The following is a 12,555-nucleotide window of genomic DNA, read 5'->3' on the forward strand; positions in this document are numbered from 1 at the left end:
TGACCTGAGCCGAAGGCAGCGGCTTAACCACTGAGCCACCCAGACGCCCCAGGAATCTGTTTCTTAAACTGAACAGCTTTTTTTTTTTAAAAATATATTAGAACCGCACTCAGAGATAGGTCATAATCTCTGTGCTCTATTATCAAGTTTAAAACTGGAAAATTATGATATGTGTAGGCAAGAATTTATTCTCTGAACCTGCCATATCATTGAACAAAAGAATTAGGACTGTATTTGCTTTATAACATTTCAAACATTCAGGAATTACAATTATCCTAATGGATAAAAACACAAGAAAGATATCATAATGATTAAAACATTGTAATTACAGAAGTGTGAAATGTATAACGTTGGCGTATTTAACATAAGATGCAAATATTATATTTCCCTATTATCTTCCCAAGAAACTCACAAAATTAAGCAAGATAGAAACCACTTATCAAAGTAGAGTGTATTTCAAACATAGCATCTTAGAGAGTTGGAAATGAGTTACTCCGAATTAAACTTTACTAATTTTATAAATTACAAAGTATATATATGCATACACATTAAATATAGACAGTAGATTGAGGAAGCATACCTATTAATTAGGAATAGAACATTTTAGAATCAAATAACATCTTCCCACATGTTACGATCTTTCTAGAAAGCTGAGAATACTGCCACAGCGTCGAGAACATTCTTCAACGCGCACCGACGGTAGAAGGAATGGACGGGAGGGCAAATAGCGGTAAAACTTCAGAAAACGAGTTGAAGATGGAAAGCAGAGGTTATTCCAGTTATGTCTCTCTGTGAAGGCAAATCCTGTAGAAACGAAAAAGATTTCTGTATCTATAATGACAAAATAATGAAACCAGTTAATTCATAAAGAAAACAGCACATACCGCGCACAGGTGCGTCTTGCCATTAACAGCCCCAGAGGTTGGGGGGAGTTCGAGGGCCGCGGAGACATAAGGTAACCGCCCAGGAGCAGCACCCCCCCCCCCATACCCAGTGGCGCCGATTTCCCCAAAGGCAGGCGTGGGGTGGGGCGGGGGAGGGGGTGGACCTGGCTGCCTGGCCAGGCGGGGCGCGCGGGTCTGGGGAGTCCCAGTCGCTGGCACTGCTGCAGCGGTCTCCGCTGGAGAGCCAGCTGCGCGTGCGGGACCCACTCCTTGCTCTGTGGCAAGCGGGAATCTGGGCCATCCCAGTTCTGTCCTGGGCTGTGACCCGGTTCAGGGGAGGCACTCCCTGTTCTGGGCTCTTGGGGAAAGGAGGCATCTGGCCTCATTCAGGCCTGCACCTACAGAGGAGCCAGTTATTGGAGGAACTCTGAAGCCTTGCCTCGAGCACGGGGATACCCTGGAATAAAAGACATCTGGGATCAGTTATTCCTGGAGACGCCTTCGTCAGTATCGGGCAGCACCTTGGAATGAGGACTGTCACCTATTTGCAGCCGCTGCCTCAGAGTGATTCACAGAGCTAGGGCATCCCTGCACCCAGGAGGATCTGCAGGTGGTTGGCGCTAGACCCTAGCTCTTCAGGCCTGGAGGAGTACCGGCTGCTGGAAACTTCCTGAAGGGGTCGGTACTGACCTTGCCCAGGGTGTCAGGGAAGTCAGGGATTTGGAAGCCATCCTGGGTCTGCAAGGGCCAGGTCACTAGAGTGGACTCTAATAGAAAATAAACATCCAAGTCACAATCAACCAACTGATGACTATTCCTCTTGAAGGCAGATTTGGGGCAATTTGACCGCCTTGCCAGGGTCAGGCGGGGCAGGCTTGACTGAGGATCCTTCAGCAAGAGACACCAGGGATTTCTAGTACCCAGAGGCCTGGCTACTGGGGTTTTGGATCCAGAAAGGGCATATTGGTCTGGCACAGCTTTCTGGAATAAGCAGCGATCTGGTCCAGCTCTGGTTCCTAAACCAGGCCAGGACCGGTTCAGGAGAGGCTGGGTTCCTATGGTGTTCTCTGTGGGAAACCAGGCATCTGCCGACGTCTAAGGCTGCAGCTTCACAAAGGGACCCTATCACTCCGAACAAGATATCTCTGGAATTCTGAAGCCTTGCTTGGGGGAACCAGGTGCCCTGGAATGAGAAACATCTGGGATTTCTGGTTCCTGGAGAGGCCTGGATTCCCCATCAGGTAGCGCGTCCAAACGGAGAGTGACTGTTGCCATCTTTGTAGCCATAGTATCAGGTTGTATTGAGGTGGGAGGGGCCATGGGGCTGGGCCCTAGACCTCAGGCCTGAAGGGCTGGGATGCTCAAGCCCTGGAGAGAAGACTGTACAGCACAGGCTGTGCAGTGCAGTTCCATGTAGCTGGAGACTGCAGGAGGACCTCCGTCGAGAGATGCCAGCTCCCTGGAAAGGGGGTTTAGGGAACAAAGCGTGGAATTGCATCCCTAACCTACAGGCACCCGGTCCCCTGAAGGCAACCTAATGGGAATACGACTGCCTTGCCTTGGCTGGGTGGGTAGCCTGGCGTGTGGAGCATCCAATGAGAGGCCAGGGAGACCTGGACCATGGGCAGAGGGAGGCCAGGTCAGGGAGTAGACTTTTGTGGTAATAATAAAGTATTAATACTAATAAGAAATAATGGTAAAGTATATACAGTAAGTAAATAGTATAAAATAATATATGAACCCATTTTCATATTTCATCAGAATGAATCACTGATAGTTACACTGATTTCATATATATCAGGAGACAAAAAAAAATCTGTGGCTAAAATATAATACGCCAAGCGCACTTGTTATGGAGTGCCTCATAATTCCTAGATTTAAACCTATGACAGAGAAAAGAGCAGTCGTCAAATGGATAAAATTCAGTCATCTTTCAGAGATGAATCCCAGGCTTATAGAGTCTACTTTAAGTGACTATTTTGTAAAAGGTATTTTAGCGTCCTTGGAAAAGTTATATCTAATTGCATAAGCTAGAAATCTTACTAGGTAAAAACTCAAGATGTTCCCCTGAAAATTGAAAATCTGCCTTTAATCTTCCACAGCATCTTGCTCATCAATGTTATGCTTGTTTTACACTATTAACCAGAGCCCGAAGTCATCAGCCTCTTCGTTCTAGGATGTTAAAAATGTCATAACTATGATATAGCGGCGGAATGGGTGATATAATCTCTAGCTGTCGTGGTCAGGGGTGCTGGAGTACCTCTTTGCAGTGATACGTGATTCAGACTCGCATGGATAATTGTTGTAATCAATCCACCATGCATCATTCTTTAAAGAACGCAAGAATGGTGTATATAATTCTTATTCAGAAGGAAATAGTATGCATAGTGGCCTGTTAAATATTAAATATATTGAGCAGACTCTGAAACTTAGGATGATAACTAAAAGCTAGGTGTTATTATTCCCAAAGCATGAGCTCTGCAGGTAACGAGAACGGTGTTGAGCGTGGTCTGTCGATGGCACACTGCATGCGTTGTGCATTCTCTCTCCCCACCGCAATGAGTGATGATCACAACATCAATGACGAGACCTGCTTCAGGCTGATAACATATGATGGGCGCTATCTTGGGGCACAGAATGTTACCATTGATCTATAATTGCTGAAGGATGCATATTGAGGTGCAAAATCTCTAATGCTGATCAGAAGTTTAAGGCACAGTCATTCAGAAACAGTGTTTCGTTTTAAACGTTTGCCAAAGCCATAAATCTGCCTTTACGCCTTTTTATTTAGAATGGGGCCAGGCTCGCAGAAGCATTGAGGGCCTCTGTCCTGGCAGACCAGATTGCCTTCTGGGACAGATGATGGATTAGTCCATAGCGAGGCGCGATCATTCATTCAAAACTCATTGAGCGTTTTCTTTTCTTTTATTTTTTGAGCGTTTTCTATATCTAAGAATATGTGCTAAATGCTATAGATCTTAGTGTGAAAGGACAAAAAAAATTCACTTTGATGGTTTTATAGATAAAATGAACAAATAAGCATTTGTGGTAAAATATAATACGTACTTTTATATGACAGGGGATTATAAGAGAAGTGTCGAGTGGCACCTAAGGCAGACATAAGTAGTTAAGTAGAGTGTTCGGCATCATGGGATACTCAAACTCAATTCTTCAGAATGAATGAGAATTAACTCCTGGGGACTAGGAGTGAGGTGTGGGACATCACAAGCAAGGGGAATGCTATGTGCCGCCCAAAGATATGTGAGACGGTGGAGCGGTAAGAACATCACTGTAGGTGGTACCTATAGAGTCCACACCTTACTGAATCTTCTACCATATTCGAAGGCTATATCCCGGAGATAAGAGGAACTGTTCTAAATTTTGATATTGTCAGACTTGTATTTTATAATGATCACTCTCAGAAATGTAGAGAATGACTTGAAAAAGAGATGTCAGTAGCAGTAGGACAAGAAGAGAGATGGTGAGTGTCTGAATAAGGTTGGAGCAATGGGGATGGCCCTTTAGATCCATTTCCGTGGGGGAAATGACAGGATTTGGTGACTAATCAGAATGTGGGAAATGAAAACAAGATGATGATAACTCCTAGAAATCCAGCCTGGGTGATTGGGAGATAATCCCATTCACGGAGAAGAGAAGTTTGGCAGGTATAGGGGTGTAGGCGATCGGTGAGGGCGGACAGAGGAGAGTTTCTATTTGGAATTGTGGAATGATGGCTGTTGAGATAGTTGGAGAAGACATCCTACAATAATTGGAATCAGAAGAGTAATGTGGCTTAGAGTTACAGACTGCTAATGTGTATCTTACATGAAGATGTCACCGGAAATTTCCTGATACTCATTAGAATGGTCACCTGCTTCTAGATCATTGTCTTTCTTAAACACAAATCAGGCAAAGACAACCCTTCAGTCTTTTCCAAAGTGTCTTTGATTCCTTCACCTTTGCTGGAATTTGATGAAACCACTTTCCACGCAACCCTTATTAAAGGGTTTTTTTTGTTTTTGTTTTTGTTTTGCTTATTTTTTTTAACTCCATTCTCAGAGCCAGGAGAGAAGGTTTGCTTTCTTGCTAACCCCCCTACTCCTGAAAGACCATTGATTCACCATTCATTTACTGCTTACACTACTCTTCTTTTCCTCACAAGCCATTACTTCCCAACCTCCAAGACATGACCAGCATTCTCAATAACTTCTGCTCTTTCCCAGCCAACTTCTTCACATTTGGTTCAATTCAGCAAAGCGTGCTGAACACCTGTCACGGGGCAGGTATTTGCCAGACACTGAGGATGCACATCCTTGAAGGACGTAAGGCCCTGGGCTGTGATGCAGGCTCATGGCCAATAGCACAGGCTCTAAACTCAGATGGTATCTAATGGAATCCAGCTCTACCACCTTCTAGCCTTTTAGTCTGTGTCAGGTTTCCTACTTTCCCTGTGCCTCAGTTTCTTTATGAAGAAAAAGAGCATAATGATAACGCCTCATGGATGATTTTTCAAAGATCAAACAAAATCAAATAATGTACATAAAACGCTTAGCACAATACCCGATGTGAAATAAGCTCTTGGTGAATCTCAGCTCTTACTATTGATGATAAGGAAGGATCCTTGTCCTTAAAGCAGTTGTTGGAGATCAGCAAGTAACAAATAAGAAACTATAAAGCTGAAAATGCTATGAAAACACGAAAGGATGGAGCCAGTAAGGAAATTGGGGAGTATACTTCACTGAGGATGAGGCATTTAACATAAGTATGAAAGGATGACTTCATCATTTGGGACCCCTGGGTGGCTCAGTGGGTTAAAGCCTCTGCCTTCGGTTCAGGGGTTCAGGTCATGATCTCAGCGTCCTGGGATCAAGCACCACATCCGGCTTTCTGCTCGGTGGGGAGTCTGCTTCCTCCTCCCTCTCTGCCTGCCTCTCTGCCTGCTTGTGATCTGTCAAATAAATAAATAAAATCTTAAAAAAGAAAAAAAAAAAAGGATGACTTCATCGGATGGACAAGTAGGAAAAAACCTTTGAGAGAGAGAGAGAGAATTGGTGTGTCCAAGCACTGGGAGGTTGGAGTCTATGGCGGGTTTGAGAAGAAGACAATGATCTGATATGACTGGCATAGAGAGTGCTGATAGAATTGTGAGGAGATGTGAAACCAGAAGTATTACCAAAGTTTTTAGTTGTCAAAAATGAAGACTTTTCACTTTGTCCAGATCCAGTTGGGAGCAATTTCAGAATTTTATGGGCCATGCTTTTCGCATTTCTTGAGCTCCTTGTTTTCAGTGACCTGCTCCACTATCCCCCTACAGCCATACCCTGATGCAGTCTCAAGTTGGACCCTCTCATCCTTCCAAACCCTTTCCCACCGAGGTTCCCACATTCTGAACTTCCAGTGTCCTTGTTTCTGTTGAATGTTTACCTCATCTTTCGCAGAGTATCAACCACCTGGCTTCTCCACACTCATACCGTCAAAAGCGCCTTCTCTATCTTGCTGTTTCCTTAGGAGCCTGGGCTTTGTGGAGAGCTATTCTACTGATGGGCCTGTATTGTTTTCTGAGCCTTCTTGTTCTTGACCTGCAGTTATCTCCTTGCAGATTTGCAGTTCTGGGGAGCCCCTCATTGTCTACTCTTTTCTCCTAATTTAAAGTCAGTTGAGCTACCTCAAATATTTACTACCAAAATAGTAGGCTATGTATTTACTGTTGCTCATTAGCTGCATCTATGTCCATTGTAGCCCTTAAAAAAAATCATATTTAGTATAGTGGCTCCTCCAAATCTGTCCAGTATGCCATCTCTATTTGTTTTATTGGAATTGGAATCTTTTCCAAATTCCCTTTCAGGAATATGTTTGCTTCCAAAGACTTTTCAGAAATTTTTTTTTATCCTGTCTACCCTGAGGCATTGAAGAAGGAATAGGAAAGAACAAATAGATTATAGGTAATACCTATTATAGATTATACCTATATCTATACCTATAATACCTATATACCTATATATCTATAATACCTATACCTATACCTATAATACCTATATACCTACAATACCTATAATCTATAATACATTATAGATTATAGGTAGTACCTACCATTCATTGAGCATTTACTATAATCCAACCTTGGTGTTAGCAATGGCAGAGCAGAGCTTCGTCCTAAGTGGTCTGTCTACAAAATCCATGTTCTTTCTACTCTTCCATGATGAATGGCAAAGGAAAAGGGGAGAAAGGAAAAGAATAATAGCAGGTACAGTTTTATAATTTCCTAACTCAGCATGACACAAAAAGTATTTGCTGGACTCATTTGCAAAAGTATTTGTCTGCCTTGCATGCTTTAATTAGCATTCTCTATAAAACTATTTAATCTCCATCTACCCAGATACTACATAGTTTTCTCTGCTCTACCATTCTGTACTATGGTGGCTTGGAAATTATGTGTGCCCTGATGTCTTTCCAGATTTCTATAAGGAAGTGGAGACAACTTCTCTCCTGGGACCCCAACACTTATCTGGCGTAGTATCAAATTCCCAACTCACCGAGGGTGAGGATGAAGAGTTTGGGACTTCTGTTGCTCCTTCATTTTTGCTACATCTTTAACTTTCTGTTTGTCTCTCACCTGAGGTTGGCCAAAAACTAAACAGTTCTGCTCATTTAAATATTCGACTCCAATCTTTCCTGTCTCGGGTGTGTGTAGCAATCAGGTTTTGGTCAGAAAAAAAAAAAAAGAACTCAGTCTATGTATATCATTTATAAAAAGCTTAAATGGTAATTAAGGGCTTATACACAGAAAGGCTCCATAATTTGTGGGTTCTGCTGAAAAATAAAAAATGTGGGGTCCGTTGTTCAAAAATTATTAAGAATTTAAAGATGGTGACAGAAATACAAATCAAGCAGGAGTCTGGGGTGCCTGGGTGGCTCAGTGGGTTAAAGCCTCTGCCTTTGGCTCAGGTCATGATCTCAGGGTTCTGGGATTGAGCCCCGCATTGCATCAGGCTCTCTGCTCAGCAGGGAGCCTACTTCCTCCTCTCTCTCTCTCTGCCTGTCTCTCTGCCTACTTGTGATGTCTGTCAAGTAAATAAATAAATCTTAAAAAAAAAAAATCAAGCAGGAGTCTGTTGGGCTTGAATTCTGACCTCTCCCAACACACAAATTCTTCTATTGAAGTTCTAAACCCTATGTCAAAGTACCTCAGACTGTGACCTTATTTGAAAATATGACCCTGCAATTGCACTACTGGGTATTTATCCCAAAGGTACAGATGTAGTGAAAAGAAGGGCCATCTGTTTATAGGAGCAATGTTTATAGCAGCAATGGCCATGGTCACCAAACTGTGGAAAGAACCAAGATGCCCTTCAACGGATGAACGGATAAAGAAGATGTGGTCCATATACACTATGGAGTATTATGCCTCCATCAGAAAGGATGAATACCCAACTTTTGTAGCAACATGGATGGGACTGGAAGAGATTATGCTGAGTGAATTAAGTCAAGCAGAGAGTCAATTATCATATGGTTTCACTTATTTGTGGAGCATAACAAATAGCATGGAGGACATGGGAGATGGAGAGGAGAAGGGAGTTGAGGGAAATTGGAAGGGGAGGTGAACCATGAGAGACTACGGACTCTAGAAAACAACCTGAGGGTCTTGAAGGGGCAGGGGATGGGAGGTTGGGGGAACCAGGTGGTGGGTATTAGGGAGGGCACGTATTGCATGGAGCACTGGGTGTGGTGCAAAAACAATGAATACTGTTACGCTGAAATGAAATAAAAATAAAAATTTTTAGGGGCACCTGGGTGGTTCAGTGGGTTAAGCCTCTGCCTTCGGCTCAGGTCATGATCCCAGGGTTCTGGGATCGAGCCCCGCATTGGGCTCTCTGCTCAGCGGGGAGCCTGCTTCCCTTCCTCTCTCTCTGCCTGCCTCTCTGCCTACTTGTGATCTCTGTCTGTCAAATAAATAAATAAAATCTTAAAAAAAATAAAATAAAAATAAAAAAATAAAAATTTTTAAAAAATAAAAAAAAGTTGTTGCAGATATTAGTTAATATTTGGCTGTGAGAAAATTTCTGAACTTCTTTCAACAGTTAATGCAAATTGAGTAGTTCAGAGTGAAATTATCTTGGACTATCAGGAATTAATGATCTGACACCTTGGGTCCCTATTTTTATGTAGGGATGCCTTTGTGGATATTAGCATAGTATTCATTATAATGAGTTACCAAGCTAATGATGTCTGTGGATTTTTCTTTTCCTGTCCTATACTTTCTTCTTTTGGTGCAGAGTTCTTCTTGTCCTGTGTGGTTTGTTTCCCCTCCCACACACACTTTCTATTTTTTTATGTTTCCTACTATTAACTATTAATGAATTCCAACAGATTGGTTTGGTTCCTGGGTGGATTTTTGTGAAAGAACTGTACAATTATGAATTTTCTGTTTCTTAGACAATCAACCACAGAAATACTACTCACTGTGACTCTATTCAATTCCTGTTACCACATACAGTTACAGTAACATGGTGCTGTACTTACTAACACTAGGCATAAGGTGAATGTTTCCAGATAGAATGGGCCTCACAGTTCAGGTATGGTTTTGAAGGTTGAATAATTGTATATTCAGTAGATGTAAGCATGTGATTGACAGAAAGTGTCCAAATGAAAAATGAAAATCATAGTTAGTTATCCATATGTTTTATGTATGAAGCCAGCATCTGGAAACACAAACACATCTGGATAACTGACTGTATTTCATTCACCACATTTCATCTGGCTACTTTTGCATCATGCAGACATTGACCCGATAATTTTTGTCTATATCAGCAGTAGTGATAAGAGGCAATAAAAATAGTATCATTAAATAATATCAAGATAATACAAATAAATCAACCCAAAGTAACCAGCTGAGTTGAAACTGTATCTAAACTACTCAAGCCCATTCTTATTTGTACATCAGGATCACTTTAAAGCTAACGTAGTTGAGCTGCAACATATAAGTGGAGCTTCAGACTTTAAAATAATGGTTTAAAATGTATTTCTTAAGCACTAGGAAGTAATCTGGGTGTATATCAGATGGCTATATGAATTTTATTTGAGTTACAAGATAAAATTTAGAAAAGCTTTAACAAGTTCTAAACCACTGATTTGGCTTGATATATTACTACTTTCCAGCAAATATAGATGACTAAACTACCAAAGGACACAGTCCAACATCACATAGGCAAAGGCACTCTGGATTGACAATATGTATGTGGTGGGGAATTGTACATAGGGAGTATGTAGTGATAGGAATTGCACAAAGACAGCTATTGACGAGTATGGGACACAGGCAAGAATACATGTGAAATCATCATGCTTTGAGCCTACATATGGCAGGTACTGAGTAAGTGCCAGTTGCCTGCTGCTCAGAGAGCATTATGGGAACCCACAATGACCACACATTCTTGGGTGGGCATAGTTCATTCTGCTTAAAGTTAGGATTGATCATTGTCATTTCAGGTAATTTTGTGCCTTATAATTACTGAAGGCTAACCCCTTACCATATGCGTTGCTATATATGTTAAAAAAATAATTATAAGAAAAAATATTTTAAAGAACTTACTATTTTTATCTCACATTCTTGGAAAATAGAGATATCTCTTGTCATTTGTTTTGCATGGCAGAAATAGAGATACTAAATTACTGCTGAAAAGCCATTTCAGAGAGAGTAAGAATGAGAATGTAGGTCTTCTACTGGTCAGTTCAGTGTTCCTTCTCTTGACATTACTAATGCCAAATACAACAGATATGATTGATCTCATTCCTAGACTGGGTGAGAAGTGGCCAGGCCTCACACGGCAAGCCATTTACCTGGCAACAAATACTACTGTTCCACAGCTTCCTATTCTTATCGACGTAAAATTTAATTTTTAAGTTTTTTTCTTCCTAAAAAAAAGCAACCAAATTTAATATGCTGGCATCCCTTTCAACTTAGGTATTTATAGAATCTAGTTGTAAATGGTCAGCAATGTTAGAATATTCAGCCACTTTTTTTGTCAGGAAATGTGGCACATAATCAAACTATTAATAACTTCTGAGTCATTTGAAAATGCTTCAATATCATTTTAATACATAATTTATTATCCTGAGTTATAGGCATAGAAATAAAGATATGTAAAAATAGATACTCTCCATTTTGCATCTTTTAAAACATATGCAAATTTGACTATTGTCTATCAAATATTATTTTGACAGATTTAGTAGGCTAGTTTGTCTCCATGTGACTGCTTTTGTAAATCTTAGACTTCTTTACTTACTAAATAATTTTCACTTACTATTTTGAGCGAAATAAATACATATATTTTAATGTAACATTACCTTAAAATGAAGTAGCTTCTAATAGTGCCACTGATTATATTAAGTTTAAATCAGAAACTGATTTCCTAATTGAAAATAGTATTTTACAACACTACAGAAAATTTAAATTAAAAAAAAAAAAGCCTCTGCAGAAGGAGCACTTAAGGAATTAATTGCACATTGTATTTGTACAATAAATGTTGAAAGAACAAGTATTGTTTTTTCTTCTTCTAATAACATTTAGTATGTTTCGCCTACTATCATAAGCACTTTAGAACACATTATATTTGTGAGGTAATTACAAGTATTGGTCCCATTTTTCAGGTGCAGAAACCGAGATACGGAAAGGTTAAGAATAGTTCAAGGTCACACGGCTAATAAGTGGCTGTGCCAAGATCCCAACTCAGCTTGTTTGACTTTGGAGTCTGAGCTCTTACCCACTTCTTTACATGATGCCGAACTAACTGTTTAAAAATAATTTGAAAACATTGACCAGTCCCTTTTAAGCTTCCAACAAAAGTACAGTTAACAGTAACGTTGTTCTAAAAATGACTTGTTTGAACAGACTAAAGAGCCACAAGCTGTTGTATGCAACAGTTCTTTGTAAGTAACAGCTGCTGTGCATTGTGCAACTTCCCACAAGTGTGCCAGGAAGTTAATATCAATTACAATTAAGGAGGAAAATTATTTTGGGTAACATAACATTTGACAAGTGCTCTGGTAAATAAAGCACTGGCAAAGAGCTAAAATATGAATGCTGCACTAAAACTTTTCCTTTTATCTGTGCTGACTCTCTTAAAAGGTGTGAACTGTGAAATGGAATTTGATGAATGCCGGTCCCAGCCCTGCCGAAACAGTGCAACTTGTCGGGATGCTCTGGGGACCTATTTCTGTGACTGTCCCCCTGGATTTGTAGGTGAACACTGTGAACTCAATACTGATGAATGTGCCAGTCAGCCGTGCCTCCATGGCGGGCTGTGCGTAGATGGGCAGAGCAGGTATGTTTTCTCCTGTTTGGGTGATTGGCTTAGAGAGAACTCATGGACCGACAGCTATTACACCACTCTGGGGAGTTTGGAGAGCTCATGTCCTTAGCCAAAAATGTTCATATTGCTTTACCCTTTAAAGGACAACAAGTAGTAACATTCAGGTTTTACTTTAAAAATGCATCCTTGGAGGACATTTGTCCCAAGAGTGAGGATTTTCCAAGTCACTCTCATAATCGTTTAGAACTTTTATGATACAGAAAAATGCCCGTTTTTAAATTCTATGAACTAAACCTGTTGTAGATAGGGAAGGTGCAAAAACAAAGCTAGAGATCATTCTGTAAGTAAATATTAGGTTGTATTTA

The 12,555-nt window shown here is 40.7% G+C and overlaps 1 protein-coding gene across 3 annotated transcripts in view; it reads left to right on the forward strand.

The window, feature by feature from the left end:
• CRB1 (crumbs cell polarity complex component 1) overlaps positions 1-12,555 on the forward strand; it is a gene marked incomplete at its 5' end in the record, with an annotated part of 212,489 nt that overhangs the window by 72,771 nt on the left and 127,163 nt on the right. For 2 of the 3 annotated variants that reach the window (XM_082701878.1, XM_082701880.1), the window contains one exon: positions 12,007-12,202. The exons of the other annotated variant lie outside the window; for it this stretch is intronic. In XM_082701878.1, coding sequence (XP_082558004.1) covers positions 12,007-12,202 — 196 coding nt within the window. The remainder of the gene's footprint in view (positions 1-12,006; positions 12,203-12,555) is intronic. 3 annotated transcript variants of the gene reach the window in all.

The sequence above is a fragment of the Mustela nivalis genome (assembly GCF_964662115.1).
Source record: "Mustela nivalis genome assembly, chromosome: 16".
NCBI lineage: Eukaryota > Metazoa > Chordata > Mammalia > Carnivora > Mustelidae > Mustela > Mustela nivalis.